We start from the raw sequence: 25,609 nt of genomic DNA on the forward strand, positions 1-25,609 counted from the left end.
ATTTTTAACTTAAAAGGTCGATGTCCATATTCGAGTACTGCTGATAAACTTTCCCACAACAATTTCTGGTGCTAATGACGCCTCCTTTACTACTGCTGATGGTTACTTGTCGTCTCAACTTCTTATGTTCTTGACATTTCAACTTCTAATTAATTATTTCCGGTTTTACAAAGTCATAAATGTATGCTTTGGTAGGCCATTAGGTGGTAGAAACAAGGACTCCAATAATCATATAAAAACAACGAACTACACAATTGCGGCTTCACATTTTTGCCCTCACGATAATCAATTGAATAATTGACATTGGTGGTCCTAAATTCCTTTAGTAGGTTTTACTTTCATTTCTATTTTTTTTAATTTTAACAAAACGATTTTCTAACTATTTAAACATTGATAATTAAAACCTTTCTATCTATTTTCATTAATTTTGTCATAATTTCCTGTAAGTGACTCATTACTTGAGCTCAGATTGTTATGAAAAGACTAGAATATGCTCACTAATATGGACTCGTAAATGAAAACCAACGTGTCACTTATTAAATAGATTAGAGATCAACTATGCCTATATTGTGGTTTGTGGCTGTTCCTTTTGGTTTATTTCATATGGTGCATTTTTTCAGTGAGAGATTGGAGTACAGCAAGAATCCTTCAATGAGTGGCACCACACTAACTAAAGAATGCGACAGCACATCCTCGGATTTCTCAATGAATGGACTTTAGACCGCACATAATTCACCCAAATTAAATCCACTCAACGAGCGCAACATGGTTTTTTTCCTTTGGACATGACCAAATTTTGAGGCCTTTCACTCTCATTACGAGACAGACAAATCCAAGTGATAGATTGGTGACCACACTACCAAAACCACAAATGCAACACATATTTTATAATTAAACCGCAATAATTGAACTGTCCAAATATTAAACAAACAAAGCAACTTGGAACAAAAGAAAACAAAGCTTTTTCTCTCTTTTTCAACTTTGTACGCATGTAAACTGTTTGTTACTCAACTTGATTAGTACTTTCCCTTTTCTCTTCTTTTTTCATTTTGGTTTTTTGGTCACTCGTCAAGCTTGCTTCCGGCGACATCCACAACGAACCTATACCTAACGTCGTTCTTCTCCAATCGCTCAATCGCTTTGTTAACATAATCCATCTTCACGATTTCGATCATCGAAGTTAATCCCTTCTCTTTGCAGAACTCCAGCATCTCCTCTGTCTCCTTCATGCTCCCTATGAAGCTCCCGGTGATGGACTTCCTCCCTATACACACACAATTCCATCAAGAAAAAAGATTACTATCCATTTGAATCTTACACCCTTGAATAAAATATAAGCAAATTAATCATTAATGATCACCACTACACTTTTTTTTTTTTTTTTTTAAATTATCACTACTCATTTTTAACTAAGCATGTATTCTGCGTCTAGCTTTTAAAATTGTAATTTTATGTCAATTTTTAGTTAATAGTTTAACCAAACTCACACGACTAATTTATGACATTTTACAAAAATCAAAGGATATTGAGCCTAACTCAACCTAACAAAACCGACTTGTTAAGGGATGATTGCCCTCACCTTATTAAGTGGATCATACCAATATCTCCGGCCAATGTAGAATTATAATAGGACCCACATATTTTTATGTTAAGAGGTACAATTTATGAATAATTAGGCTCAATACCACTTTTGAAAAGTCATTTAGTCCTGTCACTTGTTTGTAAATTAAACTTAAATGCTTTCTTTAAAGTGATAAATGTAAATTCTCTAACTGTGGTGTTCCTCTAACTCATCTTGTAATTACACAATAACTTCTGGAGCAATGCTACTACTATATCCCAGTGGAATTACGTAGGGTTGGACCGGAACGTCAAACATTGGTGAGCCCCACTTGATGAGTCATCCTTTGTGGGGCCTGCCATATCTTTCACATCCCCACCAAACTTCGTCGAGATGTAAACATTTTCCTAATTTCTAATAATTAGGAGATAGTCACCCTAGATAATGTTACCAATTTGATTTAAGTAATCGGAGATTTTGATCCAAAACAAGCAATTAATATAATATGAAAAGAAAAGGAAAAGAAAAGGAAAAAAAAAAGAATTTTAAATCTAATCTACTTACCAAGCATGACCATGGGGGTGACAAATTGAAGAGGCTTGTTGATAACACCCATCAAGATGAGCTTCCCATCAAGCTTCAATAGCGAGAGATAAGGCTCAAGAGGGTGGAAAACCGGCACGGTGTCGATTATGTAGTCGAAGGAGTCGAAAGCCTCTTGCATTTTGGCGGCATCGGAGCTGACGAGGTAGTCATCGGCGCCGAGATGGTCAAGAGCCTCCTCTTTCTTCTTGTCGGAGGAGCTTATGACAGTGACATGGTGTCCCATTGCCTTGGCTATCTTCACCCCTATGTGGCCAACACCTCCAAGCCCAAGAATTGCTCCTTTCAACATGCTCTGTGTCAGCCCGAAGTGCTTCAACGGGCTGTACACCGTCACCCCAGCGCACAATAGTGGCGCCGCCTGCTCTGGCACCATTCCTTCTGGTATCTTCGCCACAAACCTTTACGTACGCAACAAGAAAAAGAAAAAGAAAACTCAAATAGTCAGAAACAGTCTTCTGCATTTTTTTTTTTTTTTTACTATAATATGATTTTAATTTTAATAAAATCTAATAATTAAAAACTGTTCCTATCGATGGACCCACAAGAGAAAGTCCCATAAAACATACATATGAAGGTTTCTGTTATTTGAAAATGACCTCACCTTTGATTTTAAATTTTGCTAAATGTATAAAGAGCCCTTCATTTTACTAAAAGTTAAGTTAATGAGAACGTGGCCAACAAAGTTAGTTGGTACTTAGTCTTATTTTATTTTTTTATCTAGCACTAAAAATATTTTATAAATTATACAAGTTTTGATTTTTTTTCTTTTTTTACACCACTACGCACCATAAGTCATACTTGATAATTCACAATAATTGTGACAGTGACAAAAATAATCCAAACTCATTCTATCCCTGAATTATCCCTTCTAAATTCAACTCTTTTTTTTTTTTTATAATTTCAATTAAAAATTAGTTTAAGATAATCTGATGTTTTAGATACACTAAAAACAATAAGTTCTATTTCTAATAAAAATCATGATAACACTCTTTTTAAAATAGAATTTTTAATTGATTATGTAAAGAAAAGCAAACGGAATAGATAATTAATTAACGAAAGGAGTCAGAATATTATACATATGCATATATATATATATATATATGTATATATTTGTTAGTTAGGTAGCTTACTTCTGATCGACGACCATGGCCTCGGCGAATCCGCCATGAGTGGGTTTGCCGTCGGTGTAGACGCTGTTATATGACCAGATTTTCTTGTTGCAGTACTGCTCGCTGTCGGATTTGCAAGGCTTGCAGTTTCTGCAGCTTCCCACCAGGCACCCTGCTCCCACCACATCTCCCACTTTGAACTTTCTCACTTCCGATCCCACTTCCACCACTTCCCCCACAACTTCATGCCTATCACAGTGAGGAGTCCAGAAAATTTTGTCAGTGGAGGTTAATAATTAAAAAATAATAGTAATTAATGAGATTATAAAATTACAGTTTTAATGTTTAGTAGGAGCGATTTATGTATATATAATTTCTTGAAAAAAAAAAAAGTTGAGTGGTGGGTTACTGGGAATAACTAGGCTCCGTGCATGAAATAGATTATATGTATATATATATGTATATGTATATTGATATATGTACGTACCCAGGAACCATGGGATAGTTGGACATGCCGAGATCATTCTTGACCTGGTGAACATCGGTGTGACAAACTCCACAGCATAGGACCTTGATGTACACATCTTCCGGGCCTGTGTTTCTGCATGTAGTCATGTTTTTCATAATACATAATTAATTAGACCACATATATATATATATATATAAATATACATTTATGAATATTAGTGATTGGTGATTGTCACCTAAGAGTGTATTTGTAGGGTGAGAGAACACCAGATGAGTCCCTTGCTGCCCATCCTGTAATTGTTCTTTCCTCCTGGATGCTCCCCATTATTTCCGATTGAGAGATGATCACTGTTTCTGAATGAGAAGAGAAGAGAGATAGTGGGTGGTACACAAAACTGATCTGTTTGGGTTGGCTTAAAAAGCAAACCAATATATATATATATATATATATATATATATATAATATACACACACATATGATAAATACACGACAGGACGTGATGAAAATTAGAAATTCAAAAGCAAAGGAAATCTTGGACACCTCATACCCTTCTATAGTGGGGTCTGGTGGGGGTAGGTGAAGTCTGATTTGGGAATTTATCCTCTCTTGCTTCCACCAGAATTAAATATATGACCAAATTTATCAGAGGTCTGCTAATATATATTAATAGAGTTGATCCTATACCGTGTGTTCACTTTCTATTAATATGATTGCTAAAAATGGCTGATATATAATTATAAAGATCGTTGTTTGAATCATAGTGATTTGATTTAGTTTGTAAAATCTGTGATTTGAAATGTGATTCCAACTCATTTAGATACCTAAATAAATTGTAATTTGAATTGAAAATAAAATTCAAATTGTATTTGAATAGAGTATTGAAAACTGTCATTAAAGTATTCTAACAAAACCTTATTATGAATGACACATTTAAATATGCAATATAGATGAGGATTTGTTCTTCTTTTCATTATGAACATATTGAAAACAAATTATCTTAATCGGAATTTAAACGAAAAAATTAAAGATATTTTTAAACTTGAAGTTAAAGAGAGAAAAAATAAAAAGTAAATTATTTTAATTGTAGACAACAGATTGTTAAATTTAGAGTTGGGGTTAATATTAATGGTCCTCTATAATTAATTACCTTTGGAAGGCAATTTGTCATTTTTTTTAAAAGAAAAATAAAATTTAGGGTTGGATCTTGGCTAACAGTTGCGGGCTTCTACCCGGCCCGTTTAATCCGACCAAAACTTGCGGTTTTAGTTGCACCATAGTAGAAATAACATTTTTTTTGGAAAAAAATAGAAAATTACTCCTGAGAGTGTATGAGTCTAAACTTTTATCTCTTACTCTTGATAAATATCTTTTTATTAGTATAATTAGTTGACTAAAAATGTTATCAATCAAGAATAAATAGTAAAAATTTTGATTCATACACTTTTTAAAAAGTATTTATCAAAAAAAAATTTTTGAATTAGCACAAAGCAGGTTTATTACACTTTCGGTGGGAAATTTAATAAAATATATACATAACTTTGTCAAGATGTACATGATTTATATTTTATACAGTATATATATATATATATATATATATATATATAAGAGATGCTTGGTATACTTGATCCACTAAAGAACATGGGAGATGCATTAACTACGATCCCTTTAACTCTAGATGCTCTGCAATCATTAAAATGAAAGCATGGATCTAACCTCTAATACTTGTAATATAATACAAACAAATACTTTTTTTTTTTCTCTTACACAAACACTTTTTTTTTTCTCTTACACAAATACTTTTTTTTTTTCTCTTACTAAAAGTTCAAGAATTTTATTGATCAAGAGCTCTCAGAGAGCAAAATGTCAGCAACATTTGAGTTAAGGATCCCCGGTACAACAAACCCAGAGCATCTATTCCTAAAAGCTCAAACACACAAAGAATGAGCAGCCTGCTTATACCTTCTAGGAATTCAACAGAAATTTACACAAATTACATACAGTCATCACCATGAGCAAAAGCATCAAGAATTGTCTTGCAGTCACCCTCAATGTCTACTTCCAGCCCCCGCCTTTCACTAGAGCCAAACAAATATTTGATGAAATGATTGATATCAGCCAAGAAAGCAAAGTAAATCTACTAAAACTAAGATTTATATATATACACTATAAAATTGATTTGTATATAAAATTTTCTTTTACAATTTCAAAATAATAGCTAGGACATTATGAAATCATTAAAATAGACGTCATAAAGAATCCTCTATAATTTGGTCGCTGTTTAGTAGGTGGCATGTAATTAAGATCGTACATGTGTAAATTTCTGCAAATAAGAAATTTGATCTTTTACGCAATATCAACGGGTTGATGAGCATATATCGTTTTCTATAACAAACCTGACATGGATATATATATATATATATATATACACACACACACACACACACATATACATATATATATATATATATATACACACACATACATATATGAAAGTAGAGAAGCTTACGCTTGGTTTAGGACTCCACCACCCAAGTCCCAAACGTTCTACCTAAGAAAACGACCTTTTCTCGATAATAGAAGTTTGCTTCCAAGTTTTCCTTCTCAGCTCACCAAACCTCTTTCGACACTTATATGTAAAAAAGGACTTTGACAATCTAAGAGCCTGATGAGTGACAAAGACCGTTCATTTTGCTCATTCCAGTTTAGCGAACCGAACGGGTCCAAAGAAAGCAAATCCTTTTGATAAAGTGGTACCAAATCACTCGGTGGAATTGCATAACTCATTCATTCATCCATCAATTTTTCTTGCCCAATACAGAAATTTAACCCAACTAGGAAAAAGATTGTCACGTCCCCCCTACAATTTTTATCATAAATTATATTCAAAAGGTATGTCGTAATTGTTCTTAAGATAAGCTTTCCTTTGTTTTTTTTGGAAACGACAGAACATAATTATCTGATCAGTTAAAATGGTAATAACCTATAATTAAAAGGGAGCTGAAAAACAATTATTAATTTTTAGATACATGTTAAGGGTCTGATAACTTAAATATTGAGGAAATATTGAAGGTATATAGTCAAGAGAGCTGTTTATATTTCCTCGTATCAGTCCGAATTTTCAAGTGTGTATTTACAAGTAAAAACAAGAAAAGTTTTGAGGTTTGTAAAATGAATGAAATAAAAGGTCAAAGGCCATTCTATTCCAACTAGAATTCAATCTTTTTACTATAATATTTTCTCTCATAAAGATTTGAATTTTAATTTAAGTTTGCAACTTAAATCTATGAAAAGAACACCCCCATAATATTCTTAATCTCTGTTAAGATAATGATCAAAAATCAATTTTAACAACTACTTTTGTCGTCAACTCGAATGCCTTAGCAAATATGATAATCTCTAAAGAGTTTTGACTTGGTAGTAACATTTCGAAGAAGACCAATCTAATAACAGATATACCTACAAATATATTATATAATAAAAGAAGAGAAGAAATGAGGTTTCAACAGCTTATTGACGTAAACTCCAGCCTTCGAATAAATAATTAAGGGCGACCTTTTGCCTTTCATATACATTGTTCCTGTGCATTCGCTCCTTATCTGCTCGACTGCAATGATCATTATTATGATATTGATTGCCACTAAGAATTATACTTAAAAAGAAACAGTAAAAGAGGACGTGATATACATTATTATGTTACGGCGTGCGTGTCAAGTATAATTTTATTCCTTTTTAAGTATAATTCTTAGTGGCAATCAATATGAAGTCAGTGGTGGGGCCATCATGGTGTTCAACTTTTCACGCATCCAGCAAATACGAACCACAAATATTCCTTTTTTTTTTTTTTTTTCTACTCCACAAGTTAAAAGTGATAACGTAGCTTTCAATCTCTTCCACCATGCCCAATCGAAGATAAATGACCGTTAAAAAGGGAAAAAAAAAATTTTGATCTGCTTTTGTAGTATTGATTTGTTTAGTTACTGTGAGAATTACAGAGCATCTATTATTTGCCAACTGCTAGGTCTATAATTCTAGAACATAAGTCTCATTATAGCACGAGTCGTGGAGAGCCAGAGGTCAATACCCATAGAAGTATGACTAATTTAAAACCAAAAGAGTTCTCATCCTGCGGTTAAGAGGATACTCTACTGAATAAGATCGTTGCAAGGTCAACATACGTTTAGTTATTGCCAGTGATCTCGTTATGCATTAATTGCATAACGTGTCATGTTTTTTAAGACCGTTTAGTTCACTAATTCGAGTTTTTAATTTGAGTTGAGATGTGATTTTATGTGAAAATTTTTTACAGTAACAAAAAAGTTAAATGTGACTGTTTCTGAGAGTTTTTTACTGTAGTAAAAAAATTAAATGTGACTGTTTCTGAGAACATTTTACTATAACAAAATTAAAATTTTAAATTTAAATCGGTAAAATAAATGAAGAGGACCATACTTCCACCCACTTTAGTGCAGATGTCAGCGTCTGATGCATAAATCCCAAACGGGTAAAAGCTTGATTAACCAAAACTCCCGTTAGAGTGGAAAATGGCAACATAAACAATACGGAGGCATGCTAAAACTCCTATTGTGCACTTTAAACAATATGAACGGGCATTTGGAATTTGTACTTGAAGCCACAGACTTTGTCCTGCCTGCAGAAAAATCCACTGGTCAGCATAGTGTAGATAGAAATTATCTTATAGCAAAACAGGGACAATATCAGCATGAGCACTTACAAGACCATTACTACTTCTAGGTTGTTCGAAAATCTAACCAAATGCCTCTTTGTTTAACACGAATTTATGGTGGCTGCTAAGCCAGAAAGTAACTGAAGCAAGTCTTTTGTTCCGTCTCTTCTCTTAGACTTTAACGGTACAGCACTTGTATTTCAGAAATAGAATTTACCAAGAAAAGGTGGGCACGGCAAAAGATTGCCTCATCCCAAAGTAATAATATGCCTTTAAACTTAACAAAGAATGGAATGTCTTGGTGAATAATTCTGAGTCGAAACTGCTAGAAATAACATGAATTTTAAAAATCACCTCAAAAGATGTTGATATAGGAGAATGAAGAGGAAACTTGGAAGATATAGGTGTCTCTATGAGTTTGTAAGATGCCAACTTCTCTGCATGTATGAAGGCAGAGGAGCATCCAACTTGAGCCTTTCTAGCCGTGAAAGCTCATAGTCTGAATACCGTTGAACATTTTGCAAAACATGAGATATATTGGGCAAAACCATTTGTTTACAATGAAGATGTAGTCGTGGATGTTTCTCGGAGATACTTCCATTATCCATATTCAGACCAAAGGGGAGGTTTTTCCTCTTTGGCAGCACCTCAATACATTTGTTATCAGGATCAGGCCAATGTAAAGGTTTCCAGTCCCTATGCGCCTGCCACCCGTATTTATAATCTCCAACCATCGGGGTTCCCAAAACCTCAGCACAGTGGACACGGAGCTGTGCACAGGGTTGAAGTAGTCATGAATGCAAAAGAAGTCAGTAACACCAAAGGAAAAGTTTTTAGTAAGACATCGAGATCAATACTTTCTCAGCCATACCTGGTGCTTTCTACCAGTTAGAGGAGAAAGCTCTAACCATGTATAACCTGCATATTAACTACAGCATAAGAAGAATAATATTTAAACGAGAAAAGTCATTTTGCGTACTAGTTTCAAGTTTATTCACAGCAGCTGAGCAGGGTAGTTATCTTCAATCAAAAGAGTTCGAAGAAAATTGCAGGTTAAACCAGCATTAAATAACGAAAATTACACTGGACTACTCCAAATAGCACATCAAAGATTAAAAACACAATTAATAATTATTCCTCTTGAGACATATACAGATCCTAAAAGTAGTTTATATACCTCCTGCCTGCTGTCTTAAGCAAGGTAACATGTAAATGATAAATAGCGAAACTCAAAAAGAGCATATTTGACTTATGCTTCCTAATTTGAGATCTAAAGCTGTTTAAAAGCTGCATATAACAGCAATGTCAAATTTGCAATGGATTTTATTGCTAACCATGGGATGATGATCCAATCACTTTATACTTTGTAATCGCATGCTGAGATGACAAAGTATGTGAACCATTCACAACTGTAATTCGATCAGATTTCCCATTGTCCAACACCACCTGAAAGCAATCAAACTTACAAAATTTCAGTAGCCGCAACATACCAAAGAATAAAAATAAGATAAAAACTGTCATCCTGTTGTTTATCATGCATGCAACGCAACATCCTCGATCAAGTGTTTGGCTTGGCCAAAGATATCTTTGATATCCAGCTGATAGCTGGAATGAGAGTAGCATATACAATATAATATAACATCAGAGTCGATGAGTTTGTTCAGTACTAGCAAGACATACTTTTATTAGACTAATCTTGGAAGACATCTAAACAATGAGAACATTTAAGCTGTGAAAAAGGCAACTCAATAAATTTCAGTCAAAAAATTCCGAACTTACATTCCCTAATTGAATCTACAACTAACCTTTCTCAAAGGTGCTGAAATTAAACCATTTGGATGTCTTGGAGATCCAATGACAAAAGCCCAATACCTTCGTTGTAGAACTATTTTTCCCTTGACAGTTTCCTTTTAAAGATAAAAGCATATCAGGTTGATTTAATATGTTTAGCTTTTCACTGATGACAAATACAAATATACACCTAGATTCGGCATTTACACACATCATTGGATGCTCCAAATGTTTTTTCTCGGAAGATGGAGTGCAAAACTGTGGCGCTTGTTTGTGTCCGTCCCATGACCAAGATTCCACTACAATCTCGGTCAAGTCGATGTACCTAAAAGACACAATGCTTATAATTACAAGAAGACGAGACATATGTATGAGAAACCAGAAAAATATTGCAAAATATAAGAAAGATCCCAGTTAACGATGCTATGAAAAGAATAGAACGGCCAAAGACGCTTGAAGTTGAAAAAACATGTCATAGACTCATAGTAATAATTCCTCCTCTGGGGAGTGAAGTGAAGGCGGTATTCTCTAGTTCATGCATTCTTCATATTGTCAAACGGCAACCAAAGCCTAAACTAAACAATAGCTCTAGATGGAATTCCCCTTCCGACTCTCTTTCTTCCCTTCCACCTTTTGCCAATGTTCGGACATTCTATAATAGTTCCTATCAATGAAAACCAGATAAGAAAGTTCGCATTAAACTCACCAGACGAGGGGGTTCCGTATAATCATAACTTAAGCAAGTGACAGCCAATTGGTCTAAACTCGTTTTGATTCCAATACCTCCCTGTCCAATAAGACACATTTTCAAAGCTAAATATACAAATCACTCTCAATCCACAACCAAAAACATGAAACCACCAATGAACTTCGAAAAAAAATAGCTAACCTGAACAGGAAGCCCCGGAGGTTTATTGACAACAACAATGGCCGGATCCTAAAATTTCAACAATCAATGAGAGTCATATCATATGTTTTTTACCCAATTATGCACATCAAATAAGAAACAAAGCAAAAGTATCTAGAAAACCTTATACAACTCAAGGCTACGGATAAACTTCACTTCTTCTTCATTACAAAAGCACTCTTTTTTCTCCACAGGAAGCTCTTTTACAGAAATGGGAAGAAATATCTTGTCTCCCAAGTTCAGGGAATCTTTGGCCGACACCTTAAAATCAGCTTCAAACATCAAAAATCAAATCTTTCTTACGAATAACCATAACAACATGTTAGGACGTAAAAAATTACATCAGTTACCCTTCTTAATCGAGGTTTGCCTAATTGATCACCGGCATTACAATCTTCCACGTTAAAAGATTCTCTTCGAACCTGTAATAAAGTAAAGCAAAAACAGTAAGAATTGGCTACACGCTAGGGTTTCGGCGAGGAAGAACCGGAATGAAATCGCACCTGTCTGAGGCGGAAGAGCTTCTGAACGAGGCTTCTCGGGAGCTCCGGGCAGCACCTGACGACCCATTTCAGCGCCGTGGTGGCGGCGGATTTCGAAGCTTGGAGGACCTTTACGTCGTCGTCTTTTGCTCCGGCGATCGCCTTCCCCAAAACGGCGCCGTCCACGGTGGCTGTGTGCGGTGGCAAAGTGAACCATTTCGTGCCGTTCTTCTCGGAGGAGGCGGAGTAGTGAGAAAGATGATAGTGGAAGGTTGAAGGAGAAAGTTTGGCGACGCAATGGTCGGCGGTGCGAGGTGGAGAGAGGAGGAGGAGGCGGCGGAGGAGGCTGGAATTTGACATGTTGGGGTTTTGGACTTCGACGTGTGGGGTGATATGGTGGTGACTTATTGATAGAAGCGGGCTTTCGTGTGAGAAAATCAGCCCAGAGTTTAGAGCGTGGGCTTTGAAAGTTTGACAGCCCATATAATGTATAGTCATGTTTTTGAGTAATTGCGGGAAATACCACGAATTCTCGGTGTGGATTGATTTATGCCACCCATTAATAAGGTTTTGCAAATTCTACTAACAATCTAAAACAAAAAATGATTGTGAGGACGATTTTCTCTTTTTCTTATTCCCCACGGTCTATGGTCGACGACTTCAAAGTATAACGGTAGGATACCGGTTATTGCCGTTTAAAAACTTTGACATACATCTTAGTATCATGCTAGTAGACTAGCAGTCACTGGCCGGATGTCACTGATTGCCAGAACTTTTAGTATCACAACGGGATACCTATAAGTATATGGTAGGATATAGGCGGTCACCCGTGGTTACTGGTGGTATTGTAGTATGATAATATAATATTAGTACTTTTGATATTTATTCTTAATATGGCACTGTGGAATTTTCTGTAAAAACGTTTTTCAACGAACGAAAAAAGAGCAGTTTGAATATTTTTATTTACTTTTAAATATGGTATAGGTAATGCTTAAAAATTACACTATCATCACTCAAACTTGCAAGAGTCATTGTGCTCTTTCAAACTTTTTGTTGGTCAACTTTTGAGAGAAAACAAAAAAAATATAATGATTAAAGTAACACTATTTTATTTCGACCACTGTTGTAAATTTATCTTATGCTACTAATAATCTACAAATTATTGTTTCATAACCTTTAATTTATTTTTCATAACATGCAGGTTATCTTTTCATAACTTACTAGTTGTTTTCCATAATGATATTAAAATTGTGTAGTCACATAAATAATAAAGTTGGAAAAAATAATGGTTAAACTTTAATTTTTTTAATTTTTTTGTTATTTAAGTCTTAATTAATTAAACTAATTAATAAAAATTAATTAATTATTAAAGTTACCACAATGCATTTTAAAAACATCTGGGGCCTTGGCTCAACCTATAGCCTCAGGCAATTACCTATGTGGCTTTATGGTTGAGCCGGGTGTTTTTTTTTCTTTTTTTTTAAGGAAGGTACTGAATTTTTTTGGTGTACTGGATATTGCAAGCTATATATATCTTTTTTGGGGTGACGTTGAAACTTGAAAGCTATATTTGGCTGGTAAAGAGGATTTTTTTTCTTAAAAAAAAAAATCTGTTATATACTGAAATATGCACTGGTTTGGATAATAACAAAAGTAAGAATAATACTAACAATAACGGAACGGTATTTAGGAATATTTTTGCAATTAGCCATTCTTTTTACGACTTCCATACGGTTTCAACAAGTTTAATGCGGATTTGCTATGAATTAGAAGATTGGGCCGTATTGTATCCTTCTAAAGGCAAGAAAGATCGTTCCAAATTAACTCTCTCTTTCCTTTTACTGTTGCTGTACTTCTGAACATCATTAATCAAAACTGTGATATAGAACTGGGCAAATATATAGCAATAGGCATTAAGTCTGAGCGTGTGGCACCATATTGGAAATCCAAGTATGATATAACGATATATACAGTTCGATTCGAACTCTCGTACAGTAAATAAAGTAAATAAATATGTAAATTAAATTATCACCTATAAACATATAGTTCTTGTAAAATGATCACATTATGCCCTGCAAAAATGTTATAGGTATACACATACACATATTACATATATATATATATATATATTTTGTCGAATAACTGAAAATAACAAGATCAAATCAAACACAAGAATACTATATTGGTCGATCTATTCTCAGTTGTGCCCCTCTCTAACAGAAGCTTTGATTCGAACCAGAAGCCGACTATTTACACTGGATCTGTGACCCGGACCGCTTGGACTCGGTCCTGAATGCTTAACCGCCCTAAGTGTGAATTGGTCCAACGTACCGGCCTCTATGCCTCTCCAAGAACCGGCCAACTTCATAGTGTTGGACGCCTGAGTTTCGGTACCATAAGAGAAAAAACTCAGTAGAAGAAAAAGAAGAAGAAAAACAGAACCAGAACGCAGAGTTCTCGCTACTCCAGCCATTATCTTCTTCTTCTTCTTCTTCTTCTTTTGTTGAAAGTCTGACAAAATCGATTTTGACACTTGTAAGATTTAAGCTACGGTGCAACTAGTACTATTAACATGTTGTTTGCATGGGAAATATTTAACTATTTTTTTCGGTTATGTGCTTCACAATTTATGGATACTACAACTAGTAATGCCTTTTTATAGGAGTGCTATAGTAGTGAAGGAAATTTTTGAATATTTTTTCCTTTTCCACCTAATTTTTTGTTGGTAGTCACGTGCTGTTTTCATAAAGAGAAGTGCATTGAACGGAGAAAAAGGCACAATGAATTTTTCTTGCCGCCGTTTGTGGTCTCTTTCAAGTTGAAAATTGATATGTTTAATAGTTTATGTAGGTTATACTTGTACGTCAAAAAGAGAAAATATTACATTACGATTGATATATTTCGAGAGGATGAATAGTAGTACTATCAATATCAGTTAGACATCTTGGTCACTTCTAATTAAGCAAAGGTCCACAATTCTCTTATCTTCTACTAGAAGCCATCCTCTAAAGGCCATCCAATATTTTAACTCAGTCTGAAAGTTTAGGTAGATTATGAAAGAAAAAACAAATATATATTTTTGTAACGTTTTCTTAGATGTCATTTGTGCACAGTTTTAGTTTTTTCTTTTTGTCTGGAGATTTCTACGATAAATTTTGAAAAAATAAACTATTAATAGTTCTTTAATTTTAACCATCAGATCTTCATAAAAAATTATCTATCCATTCTACTTTTTCAGTTTTATATGATTTGATTATATTTAATTATTAGAAATAGATATTACCATTGAAAGGCTCATCTTAGAAGGACGCTGTTTGTTTTTCTCAATTACTTTGACTATAAAGATACAGATGAATGATTCTATAAGAATTAAGAATTAAGATCCCATTAAAAATATCACTGTTAAAGCTCGATCCACAATGTTTTTGTTTCATGTTGAGACTCCGAAATTTAACCTTTTCTTACGCGATACTTCACATACTTAAATTAATGTATTTGATTGACAAAAAACAGCCACTCCTCTGGAGTAACATGGATCACCTTATCTTATCCCTCAAGGCACTTATTTTTCAATTACTTTATTTAGATTCTATTCATGATACTTTCAACGCTTAGATAGCATATTTCCAAGGTTAAACTTTTCATGTGTCACGTAATGAAATTCTGCCACTAGGTACAAGTTACTTGCACAAAACATTTGACTCCAAAACCATATGTGGTGATGGTATAGCAATGATAATTTACCAGGACTCTTTCAACTAGCATCTAGAGATCGACCCTAATCATAGTCTGCAATGAAATTAAAAGCATGTTTTTTAACGGCCTACCCAATATTAATTGGGCTCATGTGATTTTGGGCTCTTTAGATGCTAATCGATGAAAATATGAGTTAGACATTTTTTTATTTCTCAAACTGTCAAATGACCGGTGGGCTGAGTACATGAGGGCACTACTATTTTTGTTTTCTCTTTTTCTTTATTTATTTATTTATTTATGATTATTATTTTTATTTTTACAAGAATAAAAACCTTTGACTCCAAAATTACTTTTAAAAGAGTCCGTGAAGTCATTATCCGAATTCCTATCTGATTTTGGAAAATAAGGTCATCCTGATAAGAGAATATTACAAAGTAGGTGGTAAGGATTTAGTCGTGATTCACCTTCATATTCAACGTCTCTTTCACTTCCCAATCTAAGTCCTAGTCAACTTAGTTTCAAATACTTGGAAGTACAAAAAAAGATTTGATTTCGGTTCCATGCAAGAATCAAGGGAATATTACCATGTTTTCACTGTAACAAATGAACATTAATGGAATGTTACCTAATTTGATGATTTGAAAGTTAGGTTCTAATGGCCCCAATATTCGGATGTACAGAATGTTACTTTAACAGATAATAGTCAAGTTTATGGTTCTATTTCTTATAATATCCAAGTGCTAGTCAACTCAGTTTCAAATGCTTACAAGCAAATAAGATTTGGGTTTGGAGTTTCGGTTCCATGCATGATCAAATCACGGAATCCTAGATTACCATATTTTTACTGCAACGACTGATTGGAATGTTACCTGATTCATAGATTTGAAAGTTAGGTTAAACTCTAACAAATTATGGAAAATTTTGTGGTTCTTATTACTATTATATGATATTGACGATTGACATTGTCATATAATATGGTTGAATACTCGTATCACTTTCGTAAATGTCATACTTCTCACTTTATTATCCGTCACTCATTATATTGGTAAAGAGAAAGTCAAATATTGCGTACTAATGAGTGGCATGTACGTTATGGCCGGATAACAAAATCCTATACCTTTAAATTGATTCAAGAGGCTTTACATTTTAGTTATAACAATTGTTATTTGTCTTTAACTTATCAACTTAATTATAATTTTGTTGTTTATTTATCGTTATTTGTTTATTGTGCCGTTTATCCTAATTTGTATATTATTAAGTGTACGTTATAAATAACCAAATTAACTATTGTAATGAGAAGATTTTATTGTTGAGATGTGCTTTCTCTTTAATTTGGAATTTTTCTCTTTGCTATGGATTTGGCGCGATTTTCCCAATTCCGCTGAATCATAAATCTTCGCTATAAGCAAGGTGGTGATCTACTAAACATTCTAAGATTTTGAGATGCATATACTCATTTTTTTCAAGTATTGGACGATGCAATGGGAAAAATTGCTTGAGCTTTGAAAAAAAGTTGACAACTGTTGGAATTGTTCAAGTTTAAATATAAGAAGGAGACTTGTAGCTTAACAACTAAAGTCACGCATTAGTAACTTATGAGGTGGAGTGGCACTTTATAAGCTATCACACAACATAGTGAATTCATGAAGTGGAATTAAGTGAGTCTCTTGTGGCTTGCAATGAAACTCTAACGTGACACGTGGTGTATGAAGAGAATAATATTTATTTTTAATTTTAATTTTAAAATTCAAATATAAAAGTAAATTAAATAATTTTAATTTATTTTTTGGGTTTTTGAAAGGTTGCGGCCTTTTAGAAACAATATGTTTTCGGTTTTTTAAAATTACATGAAGATTACAACTTTTTTGATTGGATAGCATTTATCTTTAAAAGATGCAATTAAAGGTTGCCATTTAATTTTAAATAAGGAAAACGTGATCAGAAGAATTCACTCGGAAAATCTCATTTTCTTTCTTTCTCAGAAAAATGCTTTCTTTGTTATTAGTGTTTTGTGTTTTTTCTCTTCTGCTAGAAACACACATAAAGACTTGTCATGTCATATCGTGGAGGCAATTTGCCATTGAAATCCGCAGGCAATCAGCTCACATAGGAGAGGGGGCAAATAACGCTTTAAAGAAAGTGCATTTGTTACGTGTTTCAAGTCTTTATTATTAAATTTTCAACAGTAGTGTTATTCAATGGAGACTAAAACCATTGTTGTCACAATCAAATTGATGAATTAAAACTTAGTGAAACTAGACTGATTTGATGGAATGAATTCCACTCGCTGCTGGCAAGACAAACTGAAGGTCTTGTTAACCGCTCTGGGGATTTTCTATGTTCTTGATCTATTGTAGACTTAATGAAAGAACAAATTTCACGGCATGGAGAGTGGAAAGTATTGGATTGATGTACTGTAAAGTTCAGCAAAGTCCTTGAATCGCTTGTGTTTTCCTTTTTTTCTTTTAATTGTACAATTAATTTACGCATGTTTATTTATGTGTTGAGACATGAACAGGGCATACATTGTTACCTCTATAAAATTGGGAAATGGAATAACTTAAATTATGTACTAAAAGTCTAAAATATGTGTCAGCTGAAAAATGTTAGACCTAGCTATATAACAGGTAGAAAATTATTATTTATTTTGACTGCTTGAAAGGTAGAAAATTAGCTACCTAATTTATAACCTTCACCGAATAGCAACGTTCAATAAGCTTCTTTTTTTTTTTTTTTTAATAGTTGACTCGGATGTTGGGAGAAGAGACGTAAACGAGAGAAAGAATATGTGGAAAACAAATGCATGACATGATCCGACTTCATGGCGATTAAGTTAGAGAACAAATGTAATAACATCTGAATTTTTGTATTAAATTTTAAAATCGACCAATGTAGCAAGTACTGATTTTGTTCATCTTTTAATTGGTAAGATACATTTTCTTTTATAAATTCAATTAAAATACTTATTGCTTGATAATAAAAGAATAACGTGATTTATTTTATAATGTTTACAACTATTAAAATGTTGGTATAAAAATAAAAATTCATGTATCATTTCTAGTTGACAGAGTATCGGAAACTGATGAGCAGAAACACGGAAACATGTAAATCAAATGATAACTTTATTTATTTTGCTTCCATACTTGATTTAGCTCAATTATGTCCATGTTTTCTCCAAATCAAGCTTCCGGTCGGGAAAAGGATGGGCTGCTACTTTCTAAAGTATTGCTTAATTTCCGTGGCCTTTGTTATTAAAACTAGAAAGAATATTCCTATCAACTTACCGACAGAAAGGAAGAGCCAGAGGGAGAAACAGAGGAATAGGAGAAGGGAGAGAAATATAGCAGATGGGGAAGAAATAGTTATTTAGGAAGAAGAAAATCAGAGAAGGGAAAATATTTGTATTTTATTAATTATCAAAGTCTGAATTGAAACATACAAATATCATATAGACATAGTAATTGTAAAAATAATCTAACTCCTAATACTATTTAATCTTAAATAATCTTAATAAAGAAACATAAGGGTGACGTTTGGTTCATGGATTCAGAATCATGGTTCATAATTCTGATTTTTGATATTTAATTTTTTTTTGAGAGAAAAACACTATAACGAATCAAGAACTATGGTTTTAAACCAGACAAGAACCCTCGAAATAAACATAGCATAAATAAAATAACTTTAAAATAACTCTAATTCTAATAAAATTCTAATCGTGTTCTCCATCAATTGCATATAAAGTTTCTTATTTCAATGTCTCAAAACCAAATCTAAACTCCAAACCAAACGAATATTAGCCTACCCCACCCTCAACCCTCCATTATGAGGCGGTACCTGTGAGAATAATTGCCAACTCTAGTAAAATCAACTTCTGAGCTGAAAGAACTATTTTAGCTTAGAAAAAACAAATGAACAAATAATAAGATAACAATATAATAATTACATAAATAGTTATTCATCCGTCCTTAAAACTCCATCTCCCTCTGACCAAATTATAACTTGAAAGATTTCTAGAATACTCTTTCTTTTTCACTTGTAATAATACCTGAAATCAGCAAAAGCTTGTTTACTAAACAACTGCAATTTTAAGAATTAGGTTTTGGATATAAAAAGTTTGGCGTTCAAGTAACTTATATATGTTATGTTTCATGTAATGTTATAACTGATGTGTTATTTCTTCATGATAATTTGTTCTGAATAGTATGTATACTATTTCCCGCATGATCAGCAAATTATTCACAGAGTCAACAATAAATTTTGAATTAATACAAAAGTTATGTACTGTGATCAAACTTCCTTGCATTCCATTCCTCAGCAAATAAATAAATAAATAAATAAATAAATAAGCATGTTTATGACATTTGCAATTCCATGTATGTTTCGTGATATTTAGCTATTAACTAGCACATTGGTCCTCAGTGTGGGACGTCCCACAATTTTCCGTGCACGAACCAAATGATGAATCGAACCATTTGAAAGCCCTAATTATATATGCTTGTCACTATCCAGATTTAATATTGTATATTATCATTATTGGTTAATTTATCATATACCAAAGATCATCTCTGATTTAATTTAAGCCAGTCTTTATGAGAAGAGTTGCCTAAAGTTTTCTTGATCCATTATAGCTATTAACATAAAACATATAAGCATAGAATAACATTAGTGTTTGAAGGGAAAAAAAGGTAAATATTTCACTTGAACAATAAGACTACTGTCTTCAGTACAAGTACAAAGTGGAAAAAGACATTCTGGCCCTGGGATCTCTTCCAAACAAATAATAGATCAACATTCATGCATAGATATATAGTTTTGTGTAATATTGAGAATTAGGCAACGATTCCTCTGAAGCACTGTTATAATGCATGCATTGAGTAAGCAGCATAAAGAATCTTTCTTTTGACTTTGATTCATGGCATTGTCGTACACAAAACCAAAATTCTGACTTCATATGCATATGTTTTCATGATTTCCATTAAACTCTGCCTTGTGGGTTCCATATTGGAAATGGCACAAACCAAAAATGGTGCCTCCTCAACAAATCAAAATCTTTACTTATATCAACCAAATTACTTCCCTTTTCTAGTCAAACAAGCTACCCTTTTGCCCAAAGGCCAAAAACCGTAACAAGCATAAATCTTACTATATTATCATTATAATGACATGTCTTTCTCTTGTTACTAAAGTTACCTCAAACACTATAAATAGCCCTGATCTTTTCCAACTTATTATATAGCTTAGAGCTCAAGCGTGACTAGCTAACAAATTAAAATTTACAAAAATATACATTCTTAAGCTTACATTTATAAAACCAAAATGGATAGGAAACTGATGATCAGCTCCATTTCCTCTTTCCTTATTGTTGTTTCTCTCCTTCTGATCTTGATGATCGTTGATCTTTCTTCAGCAGAAGCTCGGCCATTGAAGAGCTTGAGGTCAAACAAGTACTACTTCATGATCAAAGAGATTGAGACTAGTAGTACAACTTCGACAGCGCCGGGACCCGACGAAAAACGACACAAATTTCAAAGCGTTCAAACTCTGAAGTGGGCCAAGAATTCTGGTCCTGGCCCTGGACAAGGACACAAGAATGTTTCTGCAGACAGTAACAAGTGAAGCAATAATAATTCTATGCATGTCGAACATTGTTCCGCTGAATATGCTAAAGGGGTCTGGTCCTATGTATAGTATTTCCATACTTATGTTGTAATAACGTCACTGTTACTGGATTAATCATTAGACATACAATATACTACTTGTGAAAGTGAATTTAAGTGGATATGTTCACTCTGTAAGTTTGTGAAGTCGTACTTTTTTTATTTGAATGAAATACTAAAGTTGTCTAATTAATATACATTTTCGTATTAAAATAATAGAGGTAATTGAGATATATTTAGAACTTGTCATGTAATTCTAGCTGCAAATCAAGCATGCTAGCTAGCTTACGTATAACAACAAGCTATAACATTGCTTCTCGGCCGATATATGATCCTTGCCCAACTATTATTGTCTAAATTGATAGATATAAGAGAGTATGTATAACGACATAAATAACATATATGCGCATATATATATATATATATATATATATATATATATATATGTATAAGTGTGTACGCGCGCGCTTGATGCATGTATGTATGTATGTAAAACGTCTTAACTTATATACATTATTGCGCGTTGCAAGTTGTAGAAAGGTAAACCCCATCTCAAGATACTGGGCACTTCATTAATATTTCATCTTTGGATAAAATATTAACTCGTAAGTGATATCTTGGTGTAGTAATCAAACACTGATAATAAGAACACGCCAAATAATAAATCTTTCTTTGGACTGATTTATTGTTCACATGTAAAACTGAATAATCATCACGCGTTTATTACCATAGGTGCACATGCAATTCTGTTAAATATTGACATTCCTTTGGGCCGATCAATATTCACATAAATTACATATACACAACCGTTTATATTTCAAAACAAATTAATTTCCACAAGAGAGGTCACTTTGACAACATGTTACTTCAATTAATTCATCTCAAAATATATATAACCATACCAATATCTGAATTTAAAATTACACCAACCATACCAATATCTGAATTTAAAATTACACCAAAATGAACAAAAAATTAAAAAAAAAAAATTAGTCAAAGTCAATGGTCAAGTCAACTGTCAACAATTGACCGGTCAAAGTAAATTGTTAAAAGGTTGACCAGGTCGGGTAAACCCAACCCTGATCCTAAACCATCCCACCTCTTTGTTACCTGTGGAGGTAACCCTTCTATCCTTTTTTTTTGGTTGGAGCTGCGGGCCAAAGCCCACGCCCCCTTCTCTTCCATCTACAGGCCTAAATGGGCCCGAGCTTGTCTACAGCAGCTCTAGGCTGAAGCCCATAGCTTGCTGCCCTAGGGGTCACAACATCATGTTGCGACCCTGATCTGTGCGGCCGCCGACTAGCGGCCGCTTGTCCATCTACCACAGCTTACAGCTGCGGCCTTTCATCGCTGGTGCGGCCTAGAGCTGCGCTGGTGTTCCCATAGCGCCGGCGGCGGCAGAAGCGGCCACCGGCGTGGTACCTTAAAAAAAAAAGTTTTTTCTTCTTTGGCGGCAGCCAAAGGCCGCCGCTCTCCTTATGCTGCTGCGGCCAACAAGCCGCGGCTGTTCTTACCGGTGCAGCCTTACGGCTACGACCGGATTCTACTATGGCGGCGGCGGAACAGTGCCGCTGGTCAATAAACAATCAAAATCCCTTTTTCATATTTTTTTTAAACCGAAAATAATATATATAAAAAAATATGAATTCATTCATAAAAAAAATTCATCCAAGTTTCTTCTCAATAATTCGACATGAATAGACTCTGATACCATTCGTTAGAAATCAATGATTTGGTGAAAATCATCACCTAAAAATTAAGAACATTCATGTTAGATCATCAAGAATTAATAAATCTAAACGGAAACGTACCTGAATCCATATTGACTGATAACTCTTTAGAGTCGTGTAATTTATCTTTCAGATCAAAACATTTTCTTAGAGAACCCTTTAACTTTCTCTCTATACTCTCTCTGATGATGGTATATTGACTGATAACTCTTTAGAGTCGTGTAATTTATCTTTCAGATCAAAACGTTTTCTTAGAGAACCCTTTAACTTTCTCTCTATACTCTCTCTGATGATGGGTTGTCAGAAGGAATAGAATGTAACGTGCGATATGTGGATCATAACCGCTATATATAGATAATTTTCCTGTTATCTTTTGGTATTTCTATTTTAATCCATCATAAAAATAAAAATTACCCTTAAGTCTCTACACGTTAAAGGCCCACACCCTATTAGATACATTAAAGCTTAAAATACTCAAACCTTAATAGATCACTTTTAATTGGACTTAATCTTATATAACAATCCATAACACATAATTATTTACATATAAGCCTAATATTAAATTAAGAATCCAACATAAGTGCATGCTTGATGCATGCATGTATGTATGTAAAACGTCTTAACTTATATACATTATTGCGCGCTGCAAGTTGTAGAATTTTTTAGAACAGAAATAATGGGACAAAGTTTTAGCCAATACCTAGATGAGGCTATTCTACATCCATATCCACTATCATTCCGTCCCATGTACACAGAGGAACTGTAGATGGTTAAGCAGGTTGGAGTATTGGATAACTAAGGGATATGCAGCCTCTCTTAGCATATTCACAGATAATACTTGTAATTTTACAGGTTACACCTAATATTAGATTAAGGATCCAACATAAGTGCATGCTTGATGCATGCATGTATGTATGTATGTAAAACGTCTTAACTTATATACATTATTGCGCGCTGCAAGTTGTAGAATTTTTTAGAACATAAATAATGGGACAAAGTTTTAGCCAATACCTAGATGAGGCTATTCTACATCCATATCCACTATCATTCCGTCCCATGTACACAGAGGAACTGTAGATGGTTAAGCAGGTTGGAGTATTGGATAACTAAGGGATATGCAGCCTCTCTTAGCATATTCACAGATAATACTTGTAATTTTACAGGTTACACGTAAATATGCCTTTTAAACTGAATGCTCTGTTAAGCTCTTAACAATTATTATTTTTTTTATATAGATATGTGTAAAAACACTAAAAAAATATATGCATATACATATATATATATATATATATCGGAAATTTTCAAGAATGCCAAAAAAAATAACACTATTTTATTTCTATCATTAATTTAAATTTAACATTTATGTCATTAATATTTTAATATGATGAATGCTCTTAAGCTCTTAACAATTATTATTTTTTTATATAGATATGTGTAAAAACACTAAAAAAATATGTGCATATACATATATATATATATATATCGGAAATTTTCAAGAATGCCAAAAAAAAAATAACACTATTTTATTTCTATCATTAATTTAAATTTAACATTTATGTCATTAATATCTTTCATATTCTAATAGATTTTTTTCTGGCAGGATATTTTTTATACTCTACTAGAATGCATTTTATATTCTACTAGAATATTTTAAATAACACTATTTTATTTCTATCATTAATTTAAATTTAACATTTATGTCATTAATATTTTAATATGATATCTTTCATATTCTAATAGATTTTTTTCTGGCAGGATATTTTTTATACTCTACTAGAATGCATTTTATATTCTACTAGAATATTTTTTGATGACATAAATAATAGGATGGTGAAAAACAATGATTATCTTATAATTTTATCAATATTTTTTATGTCCTACACGTTTCATTTCTATTAACGCCATATATCAATCAAATCATATCTTTAATTTGAATATGGTTTTTTAGATTAAGACAAACGCATTTTGTAAGATTCAGTTGGTTATTCTTGGACAACTTTAATTTATAGGAACGGACTTCAATAAGGTATAAGAATTTTTCCCCTCTAATAGGAAAAGATAATTTTATGATTATCACTCTAAAGTACTGGTCAAAAGTCAACAAAATACATTTTATAGAAATCATCTCCTCGACTGTGGAGTAGTCTACTAAGTTACCAGCGTTAATCGACCCAATAATGTTCGGCCTCCTTCATTGGCAACTTTATCGTCTGAGTAATCTACCAGATTACCAACGGTAATCCACCAACATTCTCGTCTTTTTTTATGTAGACTACCGGTTGTCTCTGGCGTCGGTTGCCGTAGTAATCTAAGACCTTACTCGGTAATCTACAAACTTAATTAATTCATGAAAACAACACGTATCATTGGCCATTTCCAGGGCCGATCCCTAAATAATCTATTAGATTACTACCTGTAATCCACTAAAAATAACGAGCACACAGGGTGGAACTTTCTTGATCTTCTTTTTGGATGAATGATTATTTTCTTAGCGAGAGAAAAAAAAAAACCCAATTAAAGGTAACAAATAACAAGGACAGATCACAATGCAGCAGATTATCCAAATTCAAATTATGAACAAATTAATTAGATTTAAAACTTGGACTACTTTTTCCACAATGTAAGAAGAACCGAGGATGCTACGGTACTGTTTAGCATGATCTGGAATCAACTTTACATGGCAACTGATATGCTGGTACATCCTTTAGCTATAGCCTATCGTTGTTATCAACGTACAATTAACGATCTTCAATTTATGTCAAATAACTTGGAAGGGTTGAGAAACAATTAAATAGACGAAAGAATAGCACAACAAATGTTGTTTCTTACCATTAGATTTAAAGCTAAATAATGGTAGAAGACTGTTATCTCTTGGTTGTCTTCTGCAACATCGGACAAGAACTTTGGATCGCGTTGA

The 25,609-nt window shown here is 33.4% G+C and overlaps 2 protein-coding genes across 3 annotated transcripts; both read right to left on the reverse strand.

Moving 5' to 3' along the window:
- Positions 1 to 786: 786 nt before the first annotated feature.
- On the reverse strand, positions 787 to 4,163 carry LOC21409658 (cinnamyl alcohol dehydrogenase 1). The gene is made up of 5 exons (XM_010097987.2): positions 3,981 to 4,163; positions 3,764 to 3,877; positions 3,298 to 3,525; positions 2,126 to 2,565; positions 787 to 1,264 (listed from the first exon to the last, which is right to left on the reverse strand). Exons 1-5 carry the CDS (start codon positions 4,067 to 4,069, stop codon positions 1,062 to 1,064), a joined length of 1,074 nt encoding a protein of 357 aa, XP_010096289.1. The 5' UTR covers positions 4,070 to 4,163; the 3' UTR covers positions 787 to 1,061.
- A 3,984-nt stretch (positions 4,164 to 8,147) lies between these two features.
- Positions 8,148 to 11,999, reverse strand: LOC21409659 (RNA pseudouridine synthase 4, mitochondrial). Of its 2 annotated transcripts, none has more exons than XM_010097988.2 (11): positions 11,631 to 11,999; positions 11,478 to 11,549; positions 11,251 to 11,388; positions 11,110 to 11,157; positions 10,927 to 11,007; positions 10,432 to 10,545; positions 10,235 to 10,336; positions 9,764 to 9,875; positions 9,301 to 9,347; positions 8,784 to 9,199; positions 8,148 to 8,393 (listed from the first exon to the last, which is right to left on the reverse strand). In XM_010097988.2, the coding sequence occupies exons 1-10, from the start codon at positions 11,967 to 11,969 to the stop codon at positions 8,840 to 8,842; spliced, it is 1,413 nt and encodes a 470-aa protein (XP_010096290.1). In that variant the 5' UTR covers positions 11,970 to 11,999; the 3' UTR covers positions 8,148 to 8,393; positions 8,784 to 8,839. The 2 variants fall into 2 exon arrangements, with proteins under 2 accessions (XP_010096290.1, XP_024021283.1); XM_024165515.1 differs by having other exon boundaries at positions 8,478 to 9,199.
- Between the last annotated feature and the right edge of the window lie 13,610 nt (positions 12,000 to 25,609).

Source organism: Morus notabilis, unplaced genomic scaffold (genome assembly GCF_000414095.1).
Source record: "Morus notabilis unplaced genomic scaffold, ASM41409v2 Scaffold115, whole genome shotgun sequence".
Classification (NCBI taxonomy): Eukaryota; Viridiplantae; Streptophyta; class Magnoliopsida; order Rosales; family Moraceae; genus Morus; species Morus notabilis.